The sequence below is a fragment of the Stenella coeruleoalba genome (genome assembly GCF_951394435.1).
Source record: "Stenella coeruleoalba genome assembly, chromosome: 3".
NCBI classification, from domain to species: Eukaryota; Metazoa; Chordata; class Mammalia; order Artiodactyla; family Delphinidae; genus Stenella; species Stenella coeruleoalba.
In genome coordinates this window covers 165334236-165357545 of record NC_137148.1, presented here as the reverse complement: position 1 = coordinate 165357545, position 23310 = coordinate 165334236, and the positions used below count along the sequence as shown (strand labels likewise).

General features: G+C 53.7%; 2 protein-coding genes across 8 annotated transcripts in view; one reads left to right on the top strand and one right to left on the bottom strand.

The window, feature by feature from the left end:
- The window catches only part of CC2D1A (coiled-coil and C2 domain containing 1A), an 18192-nt gene extending 14107 nt beyond the window's left edge, over window positions 1-4085 (bottom strand). For 4 of the 5 annotated variants that reach the window (XM_079917177.1, XM_079917178.1, XM_079917175.1 and 1 more), the window contains exons 1-5: window positions 3854-3992; window positions 2350-2485; window positions 628-743; window positions 469-534; window positions 74-208 (exon numbers count right to left, since the gene is read on the bottom strand). In XM_079917177.1, the coding sequence (XP_079773303.1) occupies window positions 74-208; window positions 469-534; window positions 628-743; window positions 2350-2485; window positions 3854-3913 (513 nt within the window). In that variant the 5' untranslated portion in view covers window positions 3914-3992. Of the gene's footprint in view, window positions 1-73; window positions 209-468; window positions 535-627; window positions 744-2349; window positions 2486-3853; window positions 3993-4031 lie in introns of those variants that run through there. The other variant, XM_079917179.1, reaches the window with a different exon arrangement.
- Window positions 3970-23310, top strand: BRME1 (break repair meiotic recombinase recruitment factor 1; the record flags this gene model as incomplete). 3 transcript variants are annotated; one of them, XM_079917181.1, is made up of 9 exons in its annotated part: window positions 3970-4320; window positions 5147-5198; window positions 8889-9066; window positions 11682-11763; window positions 12008-12112; window positions 14773-16059; window positions 19738-19826; window positions 22139-22231; window positions 22622-23310. In XM_079917181.1, 9 exons carry the CDS (start codon window positions 3970-3972, stop codon window positions 22773-22775), a joined length of 2391 nt encoding a protein of 796 aa, XP_079773307.1. In that variant the 3' UTR covers window positions 22776-23310. The 3 variants fall into 3 exon arrangements, with proteins under 3 accessions (XP_079773307.1, XP_079773309.1, XP_079773308.1); XM_079917182.1 differs by lacking the exon at window positions 3970-4320 and adding an exon at window positions 4327-4569; XM_079917183.1 differs by lacking the exon at window positions 19738-19826 and having other exon boundaries at window positions 4260-4320.

Sequence of the window (23310 nt, the reverse complement as noted above, 5' to 3'; positions counted from 1 at the left end):
ATGTGAATGTGGGTTTGGGAGGGGCCTGGAGCTGGGTGATGAGGTCCCAGCACCCTCCCGTCTGCCCGCTCACCTTAAGCCCCCGGTCGTAGCGCCGCATCTTGGCACCATCTCCGGCTTGCCTGGCGCTTTCGATCGCTGTCTGGTAGAGGGCCAGCCTCTCCTGCAAGGTGGCCTCCAGTCCTGGGCTGGGCGTTGTGGCCTTTGGCTGCGGGAGGGGCCAAGCACACAGTCTGGGCGGTGACCCCACTCGGGCCCGCCCTGACATCTTCCTTGGTTGAGTACCTACTGGATACCAGGCATGTTGCTACCCTAACCCCAAAGGGGCAGAAATCATCATCCCATTTCCCAGGGCAGAGAACTGGGGCTCAGTGGTGTCCCGCCACCAGAGCGAGGTCCCATGGCTGAGAGGGGAAGAGGAAGGCCTTGAACCCTGGGCTTCAGGGACCAGTGTCTTCGGAGGTATACCTGGGCCACAGGAGGGTGGGACTCCAAAGCCTTCTGCTCCTCCCCAAGGACCTCATTCAGTTCCGCCTGCAGGGACACACAGCCAGGGGCCAGTCGTGAGGGCCTGCCAGATGGGGCAGCAACGGAAGGGAGGTCCCCTGCCCCATTCCGGGTGCTCACCAGCAGGTCATCATCAGCCTCCACATCCTCCTCGTCCGTCCCCTCCTCCTCGTCCTTGTCCGGGTCTCTCATGCACAAGCTGGCCATCCTCTCAATGGCCTCCATGGGCAGGGGACCTAGAGGCAGGGGGAGGCCCCAGCCGGGCCGGGATCCTTCAAGAGCCCCCAGTCTCCCGTCCTGGTCACCCACGGCCCCGAAAAATAGGGTAGTAGGCGGTGGGGCAGCATGTCCCCCTCCTGGCCCTTCACGGCACCCCATTGCCCTCGGGCCAGCTAGGCATGATCCCCCTCCCCGCCCATCTCTCTGGTCTCATCTCTTCCTTATCCCGCCTGAGTTGGAACCCCAGATCTGCAACTTTCTCACTGCGGGACCTTGGGCAAGTCACTTCACCTCTCTGGGCCTTAGTCTTCACATCTGTTGGATGGGGACAACAATAGTCTCTCCCTCATAGGTAGCTTGTGGGGACTAAAGGTAAGTGAAGCTCTTAGAACAGCATACTGTCAGCATTTTGTTGTTCATGTTATTCTGGTTATCCGCAGTATCCATGTGCTATACAGTTGCCGCAGACATGGAATGAGCAAATACTGAACCATTGTCCCTGGAGGAAATACAGCATGAGGTTCCCGTGAGCCTCTGGGCACACTTTTGTCCCCCAGCCAATACACAACCTTGTCTTATGTGCGCTTCTATTTAAAGACACCTTATTTAATATATACTGTTGATTCACTAACATTGAACTCGAGGCCAACAGCACTATAAGTCACGCCTGAATGAAGCTTATATAGAAGGTACATCCCAGCCTGCTCACGCTTAGGACCAGGAGACAGCACTTCAGCACTACGCTTGGGGGCCACGTGGATTCACAAAATCACCAACAAAAAGCACAAAAAAGAGAAAAATGTGGCACTGAACACACCAAAGAAAGGATACTTATTTATGCGCTGAGACAAGAAGGCGGAGTGTCGCCTCAGCTGGGAACGTGCACATCGGGAGACAAGTTTTCTGCAGCTCTGTGCACGTCTGTGAAAGACTGCAAAAGTACTACAAGCACTGATTTGGGGGTTACAAATAAATTTAAGCTAGTAGGTGAAATCGCAAATTCAGAATCCATGAATAACGAGTATCAACTGCATTAGCTACAAAGTGTAAAGGCTCCTTCTGCCCCGAGCTCCAGCCCCACCTGACCACTGCAGAGTCCCCTGGCCCCTGCCATCTCCTCCAGGGCCTCTCCATGTGCTGTGACCCACCCCCCAGAAGCAGTCCCCCACTCTTCACCTGGCCCTCCCTACTGCAGGTGCCTCCTCCAGGAAGCCCTGTCCAGCTCACAGGTCTCCCCCATTGCTCTGTGCCTTCCCCATCCCAGCCCCGGTCACGGAACAGTGGGTTGGAGGGCACGCCACGTCCTGTGTGAAGTGCCTGATGAACACTAGAAGATTAACTCCTGTGATGTAAGTGTGGTCATATTCCCATTTTACAAACAGGGAAACGGAGGCCCACACAGGTGCTGGAATTCATCAAGTCACACAGCCAGTAAGTTGCAAAGGTGGGATTCGAAACCTCATTCTGGCTCCAGAGTTGATTGCTTAACTCTTACCCAGACTGTGGATGCCAGAAGGGCAGGCACCTTCTCTGTCTCCATTTCACCATCGCCCCAGAGCCCAGCTCCAAGCCCCGCCCACAGAGGGAGCTCACAAAATGTTCAGGGTGTGTTCAGAGTCTTACCTTTGCCTTTAAGCTTCTCCAGGGCTTGGGGCTGGCCCCCCACCAAAGCCAAGAACTCAGCCTCCAGTTCCTGATCGTTAACTCCGTCCTCAGGGATCATCAGGCCGTCTGGGGAGAGGTCAACTAGTAGGCCCAGCTGTGGGAACAATGGGGGTTCAGTCAGACCTTGGAATGCACCCCAGCTAGCTCGAGGCACCCATGATGGACCTGGAGTCCCCTTGGAAGGAAGGGAACCCAGAGCTGGGGAAAGCCATTTCCCTGGGGAGTGCCAGGAGGCCAGAACAGGCCCCAGAATACAACAGATGTCCCAAGGTGGGCAGGTCCTCTGGCACAGATCAACATGGGGCAAAGGGCAGCTAGAGAGACCCAACTGCCTGCTCTAAGCCCACACCCATGATGTGCTGCTAGCCAAGGTCAGTGGGGAAGGAAGGCCCCACACCCTGCCCCACGGCAAAGCCACTCTGCACACCTTGGTTTTTCCTTTCCAGCATCTTTGGCAGAGCGAGCCATGAAGGAAGGTTGGAGGCGTCAAGAGCAAATAGAAGCCTAGACAACGTAGAAGTTGGAATTGGGGGCTTTGCTGTGTAACATACCTGTCTTCCTATCCTATCCTGGTTAATGACCAACCATGATGTGATAATATCAGGTTGAAGTACACAAAATTAACCCCTTTTCTTTGGATCAAAAATGGCCAAATATTGGCAATCATATATGTCTCCATCTAATAGTAATAATGATGATGACAACACTTATTGAGTGCTATGTTCTAGCACTTTCCATAAGCTATCTCAATGAATTTTCGCAACTATCCCGTGACATAAGGACTCTTAGAGGCTCCATTTTACAGATGAGGAAACTGAGGCTTAGAGTGGTGGAGCCAAGTGTCCAACGTGTAGAATCCAGGAGGGAACTTCACGTCACTCAGACTGTAATGCCTGGGCACTAAGTTATGGCCTGAGCTCCTTCCATCAAAGCTGAGAAAAATCAAACTCTCCCAGTGCCTGGGGTAAAGGCAATGAGGGAGGGAGAAGGAGCCCAACCACAGTTCTGTGGGCTCATGGCAGCAGCTCTGGATTTGTGCTTAGCTCTGGCCAAGCAGTTAATCCCTATGACCTTGGGCAGGTGTCTTCACTTCTCTGGGTCTCAGTGTCCTCATCTATACAATGGGGATAAAAGAGTCTGACCTGGCCAGGCTGATGCGAGGGTTCCACGAGTGCTCAGGCCAGGAGACCCGTAACTGCCTTTCTTACCCCAGGTCCGAGGCCTTCCCCTCTCGAACTGGAGCTGCTGCGGCAACAGGTGGCCCTGAGACCTGGGAGGGGCGCCAGAAGCTGGGGAGCCGGGGCCAATAGGCCGCACTTTGGGAGTCGAACCTAACCAGGGGGGCGGGGACCGGGGCTCACCTGGGGTGAAGATCGGGCTCCCCTGGGGGTGGGGCCCTCCCTTGAATTTGTGACAAGGGTGGGAAGGGTCCCCTGGGCCGGGCCGTGGGGTACAGACTCACCTGGCGGGCGGTGGCGGCTCCTCGGCCCGGGGTTCCCGAGGGTCCCTTCCTCTTGTGCATCTTCCAGGCTGGATACTCGGACCACCGGACCCCTGGCCTGGCCTCCCCCGGGGCCTATGGCCGCGCACGAGCCCTTCCTGAATCCCACGCCCCTCGCTGGCGCCCCGCAACCGCCGACCTCGCACCCTCGGCCTCCCGGGTGGCCGCCCCACTTCCGCCTCGGCCCTTGGGCTCCGCGGAACCCGAGCGCAGCCACCCGACTTGCAGGGCCCGCCGCACTGAAACTACAACTCCCGGCAGGCAGTGCGCGAGCGTGCAGGCGCGCTGCGGAGCGATGGGCGGTGCCGCGGGCTGCGCGGGAAAGAGGCGGAGCGTGCGCAAGTGCGAGGGGCGGTGTTGGCATCGCGCGTGCGCGCGACGAGGCCTCGAAGTGTGAGGGAAAGAGGTGGAGTGTTTGCGGGTGTGAGGTGAGGTGGAGGCCGACGGTTGGCCACCTGCGAGATCCGGCCTCTCCTGGCGACGCTGGTCTGGGCCTTCCTCGCTTTTCGGTGGCCGGGGTAGGGTTAGGGTGGGCCTGGTAACCAGAAGCCGGGTCCACAGTGGTCAGGCCTCGGACCCCCAGCTGCCCGGCCTCCGTGAGGGCCAACTTTACCTTTTCTTATCTCAGAAAAATCGTACGCAAATTATTTAACCGAATTATCCCCCAACAGATCCAGGTAGATCTTCCCAGTTCCTGTTAAGGACAGAGGGACCTCGACAACTTCTCTGGCCCAGATTGGGTTTGGCCTGTCTGGCCCCCTAGGCTGGAAGGAATTGACCTGTGGCGGCGACTCCTGCCTCCCCAAGACCCCAGGCATCCCCCGAAGGGCGCCCCACCCCTTGAAGGGTTCCCCGGTGGCCGCTCTAAAGTCCTCCGATGACCCTGAAGGGCCCCACGTGTCACCTCGAAAATCCTGCATTGTCCCTAGAAGGGTCCCAGCTTGGAGGGAGGGGGCTTCACACGGGCTGCCCCATCTTAGAGACTAGAGGGGGGCGGCCCAGGTGCTCTCAGGCCCTGGACAGAAGATAGGCAGTTCCCCCTCTGCTCTCTGCCATATGGAGGAGTTTAACTTCTTAACTCGGCCGTAGCCCAAGGTAGCCATGACTCCCACCCTGTGTCCCCTTGGGGCCCAAGCGACCCCTGGGGCAGCCAGATGGGCCCAGGTGGGGGTGGGGTGGCCTCAGCCAAGGCCACTGGGTCTGTACCCAGAGGCAGGAACTGCTTGTAATGACGAGATTTGCTCTTGCTTTCAGATTTCTCCAGGGAGGGATAAAATGAGTAAGAGGAAGAAGCTTCGGACCTCAGGTATTTGGCCATTCAAGTTGACACCTCTTTATTGCTGCTTCTGCTTACAGGAGGAAGGTGGGCTTATTGCAGAAATGCTAAGATGATCACACCAAGCTCCTTAAAATAACAACAGTGACTTCGTACATGCAATGACTTCATACAAATGTAACTCATGGAGAAGTGCTTACAGTAAAAAGGGAAAGCTTTGTGGAGCTTCCCCCAGCCTCTAGCGGGATCCCACAGCCTAGGGGAGGCCCCCAGGCTTCAGGGCAGGGGTCCAGCCTCTATGCAGGCCCACTCTCAGAGATGACCCGTGAATAGAGCTTGATGTCCTGGTGTGTGGCGAACTGCTTCGCTCTCGAGCCAAAAACCTGGGTTCATCTCTCTGTATGACGGCAGATGACCTACTGTGTGTCTCACTTTCCTCCTATTTGTAGGGGATAAGAGCACCTACGCTTTACTTTCGAACAGTGATTCTCAACCCGTTGGGGGGGGCAGTTTGACCTCCAGAGGACATTTGCCAATGTCTAGACACATTTTTAGTTTTCACAACTGGTGTGTGGGCGGTGGTGGGGGCGGGGGGGGGCAGTGTTGGTCCTGGCATTGAGTGGATCTAGGCCAGGGTTGCTGCTCAAAATCGTAGAATGTGGTGGACAGTCCCCACAACACAGAATGACCTGGCCCCAAATGTCAATAGTGCCAAAGTACAGAACTGTGCCCTAGAGCTCACATGTGGATTAGTTTGTAGAGCACGGAGAGTAGATGCATGGTAGGACACAAATACATGCTGCTGTTATCATTGCCCTTTCAGATTAAGAAGAAATTTTTCATTCTGAAACAACTTTAAGCTTACGGAAAAGTTGTAAACATAGTTCATTTCTGTTTGAATAAAAAAAAAAAAAAAGAAAAGAAATCAGGGACAGTGGCTACCTTTGAGGGCGTTGTGCCTGGAGAAGAAACATGAGAGGAACTTGTGTGTTCCTGGCAATGTGTTGTTTCTTGATCTAGATGTAAAGTACACTGTTCATTTTATGAATTTGCAGTGAGTTGTACACCTATGCTAACTTTTCTGTTCTATATTATTTGTCATTAAAAAGCTAAAGAAAAAAAAAGGAAAAAAAAAAAGTTCAGAGTTCTGTCTACCCTCCCCCAGCTTCCCCTAATGTTAACATCCCCCTCAACCATAGGATGACGATCAACCATATAGTGTAGCATAAAAAACAGGAAATGAACCTCAGTACACTACTTCTTCCAAACTTCTTCTTTGTATACACAAATACAGTGTTTTTATTGGAAACTAGAATCATCACACGTACTGATCTGCAACCTCTGTTTTTAAACTTCATGGTATTTCGAGACTGTCTTTACTTCTCAATATATGTATAGAATTCCTTCATTCGAAAAGGAAAACACCCAGTGTTACATAGTATAGCTTCATTTTCCTGTCATTGGCTAAGGTAGTTTAAATTTCTTAAAAGTTTAGAAATGACCCCTTCACTTAGTGGTTAATGAACTTCGAGAGTAGCACTCCTTTTTTCCCAAGATGTGGGACAGGAAAGATACTATCAACAGATTGAAGGTGTTTTGTGCAGAGATGAGTAACAAGCTGTTTGGAGGCACAGGAATTTCTCTGACCTTCGAGGGGGAAGCTGGGGCCAGCCAGGCCCACCCACAGCAGGTCATATGGGGCCTCGCTTTGCAGTGGACTCCCCTGCTCAGTGGACCCTGGGCTGGCCCAGGACAGCTCTTTGTGTGTGTCCTGGATGGCGTGGAGAGAAAGGAAGAAGATTCTGGCAGGTGGTGAAAGGAGCCCTTTCCCTTGTGATGTCTTTGGCCTCTGGTGTTGAACACAAGGTTCTGCCTTAGTTCTTAAATTAATCCTGTGGGAACAGATCACAGAAAGGAAATGGGAGCCTCTTCACTTCTGATATTTTTGCTTTTTATTTGGTACAAATAAATGTCCATTGGATGAGCAAAGCAAGCTAGTGTTTGGACATCTTAAAGAAACTAAGTAAATGAAACTGCTATATTTTTGCATTTTATGGCAGACCACAAGGTGGGAATGTGTTTGTGTGAGAAACATTCATCGCAGCTTTGCTCTGGGTGCAGTGCTGGCGTAGGCACCTGAGGTGGGGGGTGGGAGGCAGGGTGAAGATGATACCAAGATGAGACTCAGTTCCTGCCCTTGACAGCTTCAAGATCTAGTCAGGGGAAAAAAAAAGATGTTTCTCCCTGAGAGAGCTAATCAGGTAACAGTGGGGTGAAGTTCTAAATGGGCACACACGAACCGTAACTGACAGACTTGGGAGAAATTACAGGAAAGCCACTGTGGTCTAGTGAAGCCCCCAAAGCTGAACGGATGCTGAGGAGGACCCTAGCATTCAATGTTGGAGAGAGGGGCCTTATTCAATGGTTTTACTTCAAGGTATGTAAGGAGCTGAGTTTGGAAAGGGTCTACGTGACTGACCTCCAAGAAAATCAGAGCCGGGTCTGGTTTGTCTTTTTGTTCTCACTGCCTAGTCAGAGATGCAGTACACAGTAGGTGCTCAATAAGTGCTCAAGTGTACTTAGGTGTGGAGGCTCTGGAACTGGACTGCCTGGATGCTGTTCCAGATTCCCCAGCCTCCCTGTACCTCAGCTTTCTCGTCCATAAGATGGGCCTAACATCAGGGCCCTGCCTGAAGTTTTGTCATAGCGCAGCTGAGTTCTCAGGACAGTGTCTGGCATGGAACTCAGTAGAGTCAACCCTTATTATTTGTTCATTGAATAAATGGGTCAGTTGGGGCCAGAGTTTGGAGAGGTTTTGCAAGCCAGCCACTATGGGCAGTTTCTGTATAAGGGAATTTCCTTCATTCAACAAATAGATGTTAATATGCACCTTTAGGCTCTAAATTGCTTTCAATGCTGGGAAAGGTATCATAGGGATACAACAGGGACCAAGAGGCAGCAGAGAAGTCACCTCCTTAGCACTCGATGACTCTGGGTCCCAGTTTTCCCAGGATGGATATTCTGCAAGCATCGTGGAAAACCAGAGTGGTACATAATGTAGTGTTGTCTGCATTTCCTGGGAGGTGATCTGGGTTTTCTTGTGCGTTTATTCGGTCATCTGCCAAGTATTTATTGAGCACCAACAGTTTATTAGATGCTCTTCTAGGTACTTGAGACCCAGCAGAGAGTGAGATAGATGAGGCCCCTCCTTGCATGGAACAGGTTGTAGTGGAGGAGACAGAAAATGACCCGGTGCCTCGGATACTTGCAGAAGTTGTGAAGTGAGTAAAACAGAGCATGGGCCCGAGAGGAGTTGCTCTGTAGAAAAGGCAAGGATGCCACTGCAGGGACATTTGAGCTGAGACCCGAAGGAGCCAGCACACACCTCTCAGCACTTCCGCAGAGAGACAGTCAGCTGGGCCAGGTTGTCTCGTGTGGTTCCGAGCCAGGCCCAGTCACCTCAGGATTGAACGTCAGTCATGACCAGTCCATAGATTAAAAGCCTTTGGATCCCATGGCCATGTAAGCTCCTGGGTCCCACCTGGATGAAATTCCATCTCATCTCTCACTCTCCAGGCAAGCGTCAGAGCAGGGATTTCCTGCCCTTTGCACAAGCCTGCTCATGTTGCATCAGTGGCCCAGATGTGTTTGGTGGTCGGCCACGGCAGTGCACGCTCCCGCCATCCCCCTCCCCTTCATCTTCTTTTGTCTCTAAACCAGGAGGGGAAGGAATCCGTCCTCCAAAACTTCCAAAGAACCCAAGGTTAGGAGACTCTGACGGGGACCCCCAGAGTTCCAAGTTGGGCCATTGGCATCACCCTGAAGAGACAGAAAGCAGATCAGGACCCGCTCCCTCTGCAGAGCAGAGCCCGGAGGCACCAGGGCAGGCAGCTTCCAGGTAGGTGGCTCAGAACATTCCAGCAAGCCTCTCTGCTGACAGTGGGCACAGGATGCAAAGGGGAGGGGGCCAGTCAACACGACCCATCCAGTGCCATGCATCCCCCACAGGGGCTTGGGGCCCTTGGATTGAGCTTCTCGAAGTTTTGCTCTGGGGACTCTCCTCTTCAGCAAGAAAGGTCGATATTTTAACCACGGGCAAGGAAGACCTTGAATTTTTCAAGGTCACTTAGTTGCAGAATGCAGCTTGCCCTGCCTGTTGGTCAAATCCATATTTATCCCACATTCCCTCTTAATCAAGAGGGGACTGAAGGAGTGGTGGGTCTGTGAAACAATAACCCATAAGAGAGAATAAAGATCTTTATGTTCCAGGCAGCATTCTAATAATAAATACTTTACACACATCAGCTCATTTAATCCTCACGGCACTGTGCCATGGGTTTATGTCCCCATTTGGCATATGAGGACTCTGAGGCTTCGGGAGATCATAATGACTTTCCCAAGGCCGCTGAGCTGGTGCAAGGCAGGCTGGGGTTCTGGCTGCGTCTGGTTCCTTTGCTCTTTACCACAGTGGTTTCCCAGTTCCCTTATTGTTTCAGAAAATATGTAATTAAGCACGGTAGGGGAAAGGAAGAAAGATCTGGAGAACCATTCAGTCTCCACGGGGTTAAACCACATGTAACTACAGCAGAGTAGAAAGGGTTAGCAGGAGTTAGGAGAAGGAAGGTTCCTGCTACCTGAAGTCTTCAGAGAAAGCATCATGGATTGGACTAGCACGTTTTCTGAGTGAAAAATTGAGGCATGCAGTCTGGCTGACAGAACCATTTTCTGGGGTGTGTGTCTGTCTGATCTCAGGTCTTTGCAATCTTAGGGCTAAAGGCTGTGTGTGTGATAGGAAGAGAGGGGCCATGTATCACACCTGAGCTGTTTCCCCAGACAGACACAGTGATGTCACACTACGCCCCTCACCCCTCGAGAGGCCATATCAGGGCTGACGGGGTCATGGCTGCCGCCCACCCTACTGTCTGAGACCATAAGAATAATCAGAACCCACAGAAGTGGGTTCCCACTCTTTTGTTTCTGTTTTTTAAATGTTTTATTAAGAAATACCACACGTGCAGAAATATAACAGAAGAAGGCAACATAAAGCAATCAGTTTAACACATTTATGTTGAGAAATGAAACTTTGCCAGTACCCCAGAAGCCGCCCAAACAACCCATCCCAATTAAAAATTTTGAAACAGGCGGTTGCTATCAGTATCTAGAGTTACTCTGTCTCCATAACCTCCCTTGGCACGATTCAAGCCCATTAGTGTAGCTTCATGCGTTTTCCTGCTCCACTTCCAAAGTTGAAACCATGAAGTTTCAGTTCCAGATTTTGATCTTTTTTTTTTTTACAACGTACATATCCACATTTATTTAGACATAACCATAAGTCTCACCAGTTTTTTTAAAAAGGGTTTATTTCTTTAGAGCAGTTTTAGGTTTACAGTAAAATTGAGAGGAAGGTACAGTGGTTTCCGATACACCTCCTGTCCCCACACATGCACAGCCTCCCCCATTATCACCATGACTCACCAGAACGGTACATTTTTTAACCAAGGATGAACCTACATTGACACAGTGCACGGTTTACTTTAGAGTTCATTCCGTGTGTTGTACATTCTGTGGGTTGGCACAACAGTATAACAACATATATCCCTCATTACAGTATCCTACAGAGTCTTCTTATGGCCGTAAAAATCCTAACCTATTCATCTCTCCCCTCAACCCCAGGTAACCACTGATCTTTTCACTGTCTCCATAGTGTGCTCTTTCCAGAATATCATGTAGTTGGAGTCACGCAGTACATAGCCTTTTCAGATTGGCTTCTTTCATTTGGTAATATGCATTTAAGGTACCTCCGTGTGTCTTCATGGCTTGAGAGCTCAATCTTTTTTTTTTTTATAAAGCAGATGGCATGATTTTATGTTTTAAAATTTTTATTGGAGTATAGTTGATTTACGATGTTGTGTTAGTTTCAGGTGTACAGCAAAGTGAGTCAGTTATACATATACATGTATCCACTCTTTTTTAGATTCTTTTCTCACATAGGCCATTACAGAGTATTGATTAGAGGAGAGCTCTTTTCTTTTTAGCGCTGAATACCGTCCCATTGTCTGGATTACCACAGTTTATTTATCCACTCACCCACTGAAGGCCATCTCAGTTGCTTCCGAATTTTGGCAGATAAGAATACACCCGTTTTTTTAGACACTGTGTTCTTTGTATCTACAACTTCTTTACTGTTTGCAGAGCTGGGGGCTGGAGTGTCAGTCAGTCCAAATGAGAATTCCTGTTCTTACTTCAGGAGCCAGTTCCTGGGATTATAAGAGTTTAAGTGCTGCCAGAGCAGGCAGCTTGGATTCTGGATGTGGGACTCCACACCCTTCTTGGCAGTCACATGTCCCCTTCTCCATCCCACCCTCTCTCAGCAGGTGCTCCAGGGCCTCCCTCTTGGGAGACCCTGGGCGCTACTTTGCATTTGGATTTCATTTGCCGCTGTTTGTCTTACTATGCAAGTTAACAGCGTAGGAGGACTTGAGAACCTCCTCTGTTTTGTCTTTCTCCTCCCAGCTCTCCTTATGAGGAAGTAGGAGCTCCTTCCAGGCTCCTCGGGCAGCCAGAAAAAGAGCCAGTTCGCCTTCCTCCTTCCCAGGTGAGCCTGTTTTGCAGCCTGACATATGTACAAAAGATGCCGCCTCCCTTCAGCTGGAGATCTTGTCTCTATTCCTCATCAATAACTGCTGGTGGGAGGGTGTGCTGGGGATGGAAGGCAAGGGCCTTGAGAGTTTGAGATTGCAAGAGAGAAACTTGTTCTGGTGTCTGCTTGCTTGATTTCTGAGACGTCATTCCTCCCTCATCTTTACTGCTGTTTTTTTCTTGTTGTATCTGGTTCACAGAACTCAGCCGGGAGGTTTGTCCCTCAGTTTACAAAACCCAGGAAGACAGTGACAGGACGAGCAGAGAAGAGGGAAGAGGACCCCAGGAGTGGGGCCTTCAGCTTGGTAAGGTCCTACCATCGACCTTCCTCTTGGCCCAACCTTGGCAGCCAAGTTCAGCCTTGATTTCCTTTGGCAATGGCTAGCCCTGCATCTCTCCACACACACACCCTGTTTTTAGCATTACAGATGTCTGTGGATGGCAGGTGCCATGCCAGCAACTCGCAGGCCTGTGAGAGGTACTCAGGACAGCCGTGCCTGCACTGAAGCTGTCGAGGCCAGAGCTCTCTTCCCCAAGTTGCATGAAAGTAGTGAAACTCAGAAAGGCAGCCCACATTCCATCCCTGAACCCCTATGCTTCTCAGAAGCTTTTGTGTGAGTCGGGGTGGGTGGGTCTTACAGCAGGCTCTCCTGTCCTTGCCACCATGAGCTCCAGGGGTCATGATGTCTCTGGAACACACACACCTAAAAAAGTGAGTGGGGGCTTCCCTGGTGGCGCAGTGGTTGAGAGTCTGCCTGCCGATGCAGGGGACACAGGTTCGTGTCCCGGTCCGGGAAGATCCCACATGCCGCAGAGCGGCTGGGCCCGTGAGCCATGGCCGCTGAGCCTGCGTGTCCGGAGCCTGTACTCCACAACGGGAGAGGCCACAACAGTGAGAGGCCTGCGTACCGCAAAAAAAAAAAAAAAAAAAGTGAGTGGTGGGCATTCCCAGCAGCTTTGTTTGTAATCGCCCCCAACCGGGAACACCCCAGATGTCCTTCAGCTGGTGAATGGTTGAACAAATCATGGTCCATCCACACCATGGAACACAACCCAGCAATAAAAAAGGAACAAACAGGTGTGATACACATAACCACCTAGATGGATCTCCAGGGCATTATGTGGACTCAGAGGAGGTTGCAGAAACAGTATGCTCAGCCATAAAAAGGAACGAAATTGGGTCATTTGTAGAGATGTGGATGAATCTAGAGACTGTCATACAGAGTGAAGTAAGTCAGAAAGAGAAAAACAAATACCGTATATTAACGCATATATGTGGAACCTAGAAAAATGGTACAGATGAACCGGTTTGCAGGGCAGAAACTGAGACACAGACGTAGAGAACAAACGTATGGACACCAAGGGGGGAAAGCAGCAGGGGGTGGTGGTGTGATGAATTGGGAGATTGGGATTGACATGTATATACTAATATATATAAAATGGATAACTAATAACCTGCTGTATAAAAAAAAATAAAATACAAAAAAAAAAAGGAAACAATATGGCTCCAAGTGTCCATCGATGCATGAATGGATAAACAAAATGTGGTATATCCATATGACGGAGCAGATATTTGTGCATCCATGGTCACTGCAGCATTATTCACAGTAGCCAACACGTGGGAGCACCCGAAGTAGCCATCAGCAGATGAATGAACAAATAAAATATTGTATATTCACACAACGGAATGTCATTCAGCTTTAAAAAGAAATTCTTTTTTTAGTTTTGGCCGCACCATGCAGCATGTGGGATCTTAGTTCCCCAACCATAGATCAAACCCGTGCCCCCTGCATTGGGAGCATGGAGTCTTAATAACTGGACCACCAAGGAAGTCCCAAGGAAGGGATTCTGACACATGCTACCACATGGATGAACCTGAAGGACATTACGCTAAGTGTAATAAGCCAGACACAAAGCAACAAATACTGTATGATCCCACTTATACAAGGTCCCTAGAGTAGGCAAATTCTACTGATTCCGCAGGAGGTAGAATGGGGGTTGCCAGGAGCCGGGGAAGTGGGGAGTTAGTGTTTCATGGGGACAGAGTTTCAGCTTGGGAAGATGAAAGAGTTCTGGAGATGGATGGTGGTGATGGTTGCCCGACCTTGTGAATGTACTTAATGCCACTGAACTATATACACTTTAAAATGATTAAAGTGGTGGGAACTTCCCTGGTGGTCCAGTGATTAAGAATCCGCCTTCCAATGCAGGGGACACGGGTTCAATCCCTGGTCAGGGAACTAAGATCCCACATGCCATGGGGCAACTAAGCCCGCATGCTGTAACTACAGAGCCCGTGCCACACTGAAAGATCCCACGTGCCGCAACTAAGACCCAATGCAGACAAATAAATAAACATTTTTTTAAAAAAGATCATTTCCTTCAAAAAATAAATGATTAAAATAGTGAATTTTAGGTTATGTGTATTTTACCAAAATTAAAAACAAAACAGTACAGAGAGGCCCCCGTGTGCCCTCCCCGAGCACCCCCCGGTGGTAGCATGTTACATAACTGTAGTCCATTGGCAGCACCAGGCAACTGACATTGACGCTGGTGCGATCCACAGGACCTCCTTGATTTTTATATCCTTGATCTTCCCGAGGGCCTCCACATGCCTGGTGCTGGTGGGGAGAAGGAGCTGGTAGAAAGGGGGGTTCCTGGGGCTTCCCTGGTGGTCCAGTGGTTAAGACTTCGCACTGCCACTGCAGGGGGTGGGGGTTCAATCCCTGGTTGGGGAAGTTCCACGTGACGTGTGCTGTGGCCACAAAAAAGAGGGGTTCCTTGCTTCCGGTTCCCCCTCTAGCCCCTGGCACGAAGCTCTGCCCAACATGGGGACTGATCCCTATTTGGGCGCACCGTCATCCGTGCAGCTTCTGAGACTTTGTACAGGGGCAGTAATGAATAGAAAAATCCTCAGAGCTGTTGATTACTGAAGGCCCAAGGCTGAGTCTTTTTCTCTCCTCAGGAAACGCTGCCAGAACCCAGTGCCCAGCAGGCCAGAAGCCAGCCTCGAGAGGAGTCCCCAGGGCTTGCCCTCCAGGAGACCAGGGACCCAGGAGACCAGACCCAGGCAGACAGCGCCTGCCCCGAGCCCAGCGGCCAAAACCCTGTGACGCCTGTGCCTGGCGATGGGGATCCTCAGCCCTTGGCCTCCAGCATTGCCTCTTTGGAGTGGGGGACAGTGCCCTCGGCCTCAGAGAGGGCCAGCCAGGACCACCTGTCAAAGCATGGGACCAACGTGCCAGATGGTGGAAGCACAGAGGAGGGTTGGCTTCCAGGTGATCATGGCCAGAAAGGGCACCTGCCAGGCAGTGATGCTGAAGAGGAGCCAGACCAAGGAGCCCCTCAGGAGGGAGGTGCCCGAGGGGAAGCAGGAGCTGAGCTGCCTGAGGAGTGCCAGGAGGAAGAAGATGGCATCCTGGGCCCAGAGCCCAGATCTGCAGCCCAGGGCCCATCTGGGCCTCTGCAGACGCCCAGCTGGACTGGCGGGGGAGCAGAGGGGAGCTATAGCAGCCCAAGGTGCTCCCGCCTTGGGGCTGTTGTCATCACAGGTGTGAGCACAGACGCCACGGAGCCAGAACAGAGGGCTCTGGGGGTGGCTGGGCCAGGCGGGACGGTCAACGCCAGGGTGACTGCCTCTCCCAGTGGGAAGGCTCCTGATGGAGGCCACAGCAGGGCCCTGCTCGGCTGCATGCCTCTCAATGGGGAGACCACAGGAGGCAGAGAGGAGGCAAGGCGGGAAGACAAGCCCCCTGATGATGTCCCGGGGGGCCTTGCAGCCTCCCTGGCTCCGGCTCACGAGAGCCAAGAGCCCACAATAGGTGCTGGGGATTCCAGCCCTTTAGCCTTGCAAATGGGTCCAGGTGTGGGTCAGACACAGGTACCAGGCCCGGATCAAGAAGGGCTGGGGGGTATGTGCTTGCTGCCTTTGCTGTCACAACCTGTGGCTAAAAAGGCAGCTGAGTTAGGGAGCCAGAGCCACGAACAAGACCTCAAGGGGCGCAGTTTGTCCCTCGGAGCCTGTGCTCCACCAGCGTACAGAGAAGCAGTGGACGGCCCTCCCCAGGATGCTGGGGCACGTCAGGGCAGCCCAGAGGCCCACACAAGCCCGGCAGGCCAGCCTGAGCACCCTGCTGACTCTTCAGAGCAGGCTGTCTGGGAGGGGTCCTCAGCCATGGAACTCTACTTCCTGCCGGACAGCCAGACACAGGATGCCCTGGAAGCCCCTGGTTTTGAAGCCCCACCTGAACAGGTAAGAGCTTCCTTGAGTTACAGCGAGATGTCGTAGTATAGGTGCCAAATGGCCACAAGCCCTCCCAAACCACCCGGTAGTGGGGGAAAGGTGGGCACGTGGCCACCTGTTTGTACAGCAGATGAGTCCAGGGGTCTGAGTCACAGCTTCAGCAGCTGTGGAGTCTGTGATATTCTGGAGAGGATAGACCTACCTTTCTATGAGGGGCCCATCTGTGTGAGAGCTGAAGAGCCCCGGGATGTGACACACATGTACTTTGTCAGCCCAGGGAGGGCCTCTGGTGCACCTGCCCCCTCCACCCTTCAGTGCCCTGCTCTGGCCGGAGGTTCCCGAGGGATGTATGGAGGGTGACAGACCAGATGGGGTGACCTAAAGAAGCCAGTGACCTCAAACCTGGGCCTGCGGGCGGGGACTTCATTCCCCCACTGGAAAGAACCTTTGCCCATCTTTAGGGTCATTTGGGGGCCCAGATACAATTCTTTTTCAGACACATACATGGAATTTCATTTGTCTGCTGGAATTTTAGGGGCTTTGCGTCCTTCAGGGATCTGCCTGCTGAGCCTGTGCTGGCCGTTGGCGGTCACCTGTCAGGGCAGGTGGCAGTCCCTGCTTTGGCCCCGCCCCCTCAGGTAGCGCCACATCTCTGGCTGCTGGCGCACTTGAGCCTGAGCTAAGTGCTTTGCAGCCTCGCCCTGATAGGTAGGTGGTTCTCTTTTCACACACTGGGTGTGGCTGAGAGGCTGAAGAAGGTTGGGCACCTGCCCCAGATGAGGCAGCCAGGAGGGGAGGAGCCTGGGTCTGTGCCCAGGTTGGCCTGATTCTGCAGCTGTGCCTCAACTGTTCCGTCCTGGAACGAACGCAGAGCCCATGTCGCTTCACAAACATGGCCTCCGTTTCTTTGGCTGTCCCTGTTTTAAAACTTCATTTTATTGGTTGTTTGAAAATGTTTTTAAGATGTGAGAGTCTGCTCTATGCCAGGAGTGAACAGATCAGGCATGGTCCCTGCCCCCATGAGGTTTTCAGTAGCACCGTTCCCACCTGCCTCTCCCGGAGTGAGCATTTTGTACCCTGTCATTTCGGCACTTAAAAGAGTCTTATCATACGACACAGCCCCCAAACAAGCAAAGGACATCATCTGGTGCCCAGCCGAAGAAAGCCAGCTGTTCCCACTGCAGAGGGGGATGTGACTGGGTTGAGCTAATGTGGGTCTCAGGCGCTGCCTTCCCAAGGGATGGCCAGAGGTCATTTGTGACACAGGCCTACCCGGTGACTTTGCAGACCCGGCCCTCCCTGCCCCGGCCCCAATTCCTTGTACCACCCGTTGCACATTGCTGTGGTCACCAGATGAGCAAGAGCACAGAAATCGAGTCACACCGCGGTTCGGTCATAGTGTTTAAACACGATCGCCGGGAGAGGTGGGCACTCAGGTGCTGGGCAGAGCTGAAACTTTATAACTAAAGCTGCATCCCTTGAAAAATGCAAACCCCTCTCTTGGAAAGAAGAGCTAAGTCATCCCCAGTCTCTGGCTTCTTGGGCTGTGGCTGAGGGATAAGGCTGGGGAAGCAGTTGGGACCTTGGGTGGTGCCCAGAGGGCAAAGGAGCAAGCCCTCCCAGACCTGCCACCAGTGAGTGCACTCTGAAATCACCGAGGAGCTGGCAGCACCAGTGCGGGGGACCTAGCAGCAGCTGGGGTGGACAGCCCTGCTGGGAGAGGAGGCACTGCCCTGACAAGGCTGTGGGCGCCCAGGCACGTTTTGTTTTGACACTGGGCGTTCCTGAACAAGTCGGGGCAACCCAGGCACAGGTTCCCATGGAAGGTGCGGGCAAGCCCTGTGGGCAGGGACACATGGGAACGGCACGCTGGTGGACCGAGAGAGCATCCCTCGACCTCACTGTGGCACAGCTGTGAGCACCGCTTCAGAGGAGGGGCCCTGGGGTCTCACAGCAGTGACAGACTGGCTTCAAACCCAGCTGCCATCACAGGAACACTTGGTGTTTTCTTCTCATTGCGACTCCCTGGGGACGTGGTGCTCACCCCAGGGCCGGTGGAACCCTCCTCTGCCCACAAGCAGTGTCATTTAAAACACTGACTCCCAGGCCCCTCTCACAGCCCACAGGGGTGGTCCCCACACATTCAATACAAGCACCGCCTTTGTCATGACATTGACACAACCCTGGTGGGAGCCGTGGTACCTGTTGGGAAAGAGACTATCCCTCATGACCAAGAATGGTGCCGTGAGTTGGGTGAATCCGTGGCATCAAATTGTTTTTTTTTTTTAATTTATTTTTGGCTGCTTTGGGCCTTCGTTGCAGTGCGCGGGCTTTCTCTAGTTGCGGCGAGGGTGGGCTACTCTTTGTTGCGGTGCACAGGCTTCTCATTGCAGTGGCTTCTCTTGTTGCGGAGCACAGGCTCTAGGCACGCAGGCTTCAGTAGTTGTGGCACGTGGGCTCAGTAGTTGTGGCACGCTTGCTCTAGAGCACAGGCTCAGTAGTTATGGTGCACGGGCTTAGTTGCTCCACGGCATGTGGGATCTTCCCAGACCAGGGCTCGAACCTGTGTCCCTGCATTGGCAGGCGGATTCTTAACCACTGCGCCACCAGGGAAGCCCTCAAATTGTATTTTAAGTCACAGAGTTGCCTCCGTGAAAGTCAGCCAGGTGCACGGGAGAAACTGTATCGCCTAGAGCAGGCTTCCCAACCTCGGCACTACAGGTGTTGGGGGCTGGATCACCATTCTGTGCGCAGCAGGGGCTTGAGCAGTGTCCCTCGCCTCCACCCCCAGGTGCCAGGAGCACTCTCTCCCCCGGGCATGACAACCAAAAGTGGTTTCGGACACTTAAGTGTCTTGGAGGCGGAGTCATCCCCACGCGAGAGCCGCCGGGCTGCAGCCAGTTCCTCACGTCTGTTCCTTTGGATTCAGGGACCCTTTGCAGGTTGAGCGCAAGCCCTTCACCCCATCCGCCACCCCAGGACTTTAGTGTCCTCAGAAAAGGCCCAACAGCCCTGGGCCGGCCGCTCCACTTCAGCCTCTTTGCCTCTTTTCAGAAGGACGTATGTCACCTCCACGACTGAGCCTGACATTTTCCATGAAAATTAAACCACCGTTGACATTTAGAAATTTAAGCTTCTCAGAGTTATCTGGCTCTCTCCCCTATTAATTATGAATTTTCCCTTCAAAATACATTTGCAAAATCTCTTCCTGACATGAAACTTGTGGCCTATCTAGCCGACCTCTTTCCCTCCATGCCAGATGCCCACCTCGCCACAGTCGCCACCACTCAGGGTCTTCTCTGTACCCTTCTAGATACTGCAGGACAAGCTGGAGACAGCACCACTCCTCAGTTGTCAGGGACAGAGAACGTGTGGATGGAGCCGCCCACCAGTACAAATCAGCCTGTCGAAAGGCGCAGGCCCGGGACGGGACCCCAGGGTCAGGCCCAGTATCGCCCTTCTGCCTTCTTTCCAAAGAGGGAGGGTGAGAGCAGCCCGGGCTGGTGGCCCGTAGGTCTGGCCGTCGTGGCATCTGTCCCCCACACCACTTTTCCTCTGCAGGAGTCCAGCCTCGGTGTTCCTGGCGTGGCAGAGGAGAAGCCAGACCTCCCCTGCCTGACTTTTCCTTCCCTATGCAGGGCTCACCCAGCTGGGCCGTTCACAGGTGTGCATGCTCTGTCTTTCCAGTTGTCTCCTGCAGGGAGCGGGCTGGACCCTTGCTGGCCTGGCACCAGCCCACGTGCCGATGGAGGCTCCCTTGCTGAGGCCCAGCCAAGGTAGGCAGGGTGGGAGGCCACCCCAGAACGCTTTCCTTGACAGGAGTCCTCCTCTTGTCCCTGGGAGGGGAGAGAGTGGCTGCTTTCCTGGCACTAGAGCCCCCATGCTCTCCCTCACCCCAGCCCTTTGAGCTCCCATTTTGTGGATGAGAGTGTAGGAGGTCGCCCTGGCTCTGCCTCGAGGGGCCTCACTTTCCTCGGTCCAGTAAGGTTGCTAAGCCCCGACTTTCAAACCACCCATGTCCCCTGCTCCCCGCGAGTAGAGAACTCGTCAGCAACCTGCACCCAAGCTAGCATCTCTCCCAAGGACCCCTGGGATGATGCCTCCAGCTCTGTGTTTGATTTAATGCACATTGTGCGTTTTTCTGGAGAGAAGGTCCAGAGCTTTCCCTGAATCTCCATGGAGGGGGAGTGGACCCAGACAGGGCCAAGAACCATTGGCTCACAGGGGCCATCCCCTCTCTGGCACCCTCGGGCCCTCCAGAGTCTCCGACCTGCCCCATCTTATTTCCTGCTTGATTTTTTTTTTTTTTTTGGCTGGTACGCGGGCCTCTCACTGTTGTGACCTCTCCCGTTGCGGAGCACAGGCTCCAGACGCACAGGCTCAGCAGCCATGGCTCACGGGCCCAGCCGCTCCACGGCATGTGGGATCTTCCCGGACCGGGGCACGAACCCATGTCCCCTGCATCGGCAGGCGGACTCTCAACCACTGCACCACCAGGGAAGCCCTTCCTGCTTGATTTTATTCCCCAAGGCAGCCCACCTTCTTTCCCTCCTGCAGGCACCAGGTGTGCTTTTCCTCCAGCTTATGGAGTGTGTGTGTGTGTGTGTGTGTGTGTGTGTGTGTGTGTGTTTGAGTGTGTGTTGGGGGGGTCCTCTCCCCCCACCCCGGAGCCTCTCACAGTCCATCACCTTTCCTGTCTCCCAGCCTTGCTGGTGGCTAGCACTGAGCGACAGTCCTCTCCCGTTACCTTGAACCTGAACTGGCCTCTCTGCAGAGTGGCAGCTTATTGATTATTTATGGCCAAGCTTCTGTTTCTGTCTGGCAAGTGTGGAGGAGGGTTAGGGAGTCTGTCTCTTTCCTCTTTCTCCTCCCCCTCAGGGGAGAGGGAGGCCGTGCTCCCACCTTCTGCCCTTACACACATCTGTAAATAGTACCAGTTGTACCTCTTGTTGCCCCACCCCCTGCACACCCCTCCACACACACACACACGCACACACACACGCACGCCCTGCACAGGGACCAGAGGCAGTTTAGTCAAAGTGGCCCCACTATTGTTTGAGCAAAGAGGAGGGAGATTCCTGGGTGAATCTCCGGCGGCCTCCATGGATGGCTGGAAGCCCCCAGGTGGGTCCCAGGGTCTGGTTCTGTGGCCCATGGCTGAGGGAGAAAAGGCAAGAAACTGAGCCCCGGACTGGCCAGTCGTCTCAAGGTGACCGAGGCAGGTGGAGCAGAACCAGGGTTCCCATAGTGACAACCCAGGAGATGCTGCCAAGCTGGGCAACCCCCTGCCCACCACAGGCTGCACCCGTTAGATACGTTGGTACAGAGGCACATCCACCCCTTCCATAGACACTGACGCCCGCCAGTGCCGGCTCTTCCAGGAACTGCTCTGGGCACTGGGGAGGCTGCGTGGGACAAAACATGAAGCTTCCACCTATTGGGGGTCAGAGCAGGGGTGAGCGAGAGACAGACAAATTAGGTGGTCAGATGGCAGAGTGTTGGGGAGAAAAAGACAGCAGGGCAGGGGTTAAAATTTTAACCTGTGGTCATGGAGAGGGCTCCCTTCCCCCACCTTCTCCACCCCCCCCCACCCCCGCAAGGAGGAGACATTTAGGAAAGAACATTCCAGAGCCCTAAGAAATGCTCAGGGAATGGCCAGGAATTCAGTGTGGCTGGAGCAGGGAGGAGCGGAGACGGAGACGGGAGGGAGGGGCTGGGGTCTGGAGGTACGCAGATGATGCTGGGCTTTGGGGAGGGGCTTTAGGCTGGCTTTCCATTGCCACGCCCTCCCCTGCCCCCCAGGCCACAGCGGGGACAGGCTGTAGGGGCAGGAGCTGGGGGTCGGGGAGGCTGTGGCAGCTGTCGGACAAGGGCCACGGCAGTGGGGGAAGTGGCTGGATTCGGTGTGATTTCAGCAGTAGAGCCGGCTGGGTCGGCCATCAGGGCTGTGCCCAGGGTGGCCTCTTGACTGTCAAAGGCATTCATCTCTGGAGAAGACAGCTTGAGGCCCAGCAAAGCCCTCCAGGGCAGAGTCTGGTGGAGCTGTCCAGTGAGGTAAGGCCTCTTGCCCTCTCTCCCTTCCCACCAGGACCCGAATGGGGATCAAGACCTGCGAAGCCGCCAGGATGGAGGATGCAACAGACACCGTGCGAGGCCTCGTCATCGAGCTCTCCAACCTGAAGTAAGGGCTGGGCTCGGATCCACAAGTCCCCGGGATGGGTGGAGGGGATGGGGCCGCGGGAGGATGGTGGAGGGCCCAGTACAGCAGCGATCCTGGGGTGTCAGTGTGGGCCCGGGATCCCCAGCGAGGGGCCTCTGGGAAGCTCTACCGTTCCTGGGCCCCCGTCCCTCGCAGAGTTGCTAGGTGCTGAAGAGAGGCTAGAAGGGTCACAACCTGCCCTGCAGCAGGTAGATTCTGATTATGCACGTGTGCACGCCTGTGTGTGTGTGACCTTTGAGTACACATGAGGGTGTGAGCCTGTGTGAGCAGGTGTGAGGCATGTGCCCGAGTGTGAGGCATGGTCCCACTCTGCCGCGAGGTGGAGCACAGCTCAGACCCTTTCCCACACAGCCGGCTGATCATGAGCGCCCACCGGGACCTGGAGGCCTTCAAGCGCCTCAACTACTACCAGAAAGCAAAGCCGGCAGGGAAGGCCCCTGCAGCCTACACACCAAAGGGGGCTGGGAATCTCCCTCGAGGGGAGCAGTCCTGGAGGGACTCGTAGGTGTGTGTGCTCGTACAAGCTCACCGGCCCCCAGAAGTGCCTGATGTTCCTGCCAGACAGCTGGAAACAATCCCTCAGCAGACTCGGGAAAGCCTGCTGGCCCCTGTGTGCCCCCTGTTATTTTGTTACCATCTGAGATACTCCAGCAAGTCCTGGTGGGCCCCAGAAACCTCCCCTCAGCTGACCTGGAAGTCAACTTCCTATGGGAAACAGAAAAGGCCCTGCCGGCCTCAGCAGCCTCCCTCAGGGGGTCGTGTGGGGGAGGGAACCTGCTCCTCCCGGTGGCAGAGGCCTGGAAGCTGGAGGCAGAGAGGGGGGCTGGGGCCCCAGGAAGCTGTGGGGGGGGGGCCCTGCAGAGCCGCCCAGATGTTTATCTGGGTTTGCAAATTTCAGCTCCTTAGCGGAGGTTATGGAAGGTTCAGAATTTGTTTCTTTCCTGGAGGGGAAAAGGGCTAGCTTTGTTGGTTGTACCCTTGTTTTTCTCCAAATTTCCATTTTATTTCTTTTGGGAAGCCCATTAATAAATGATTCCCTA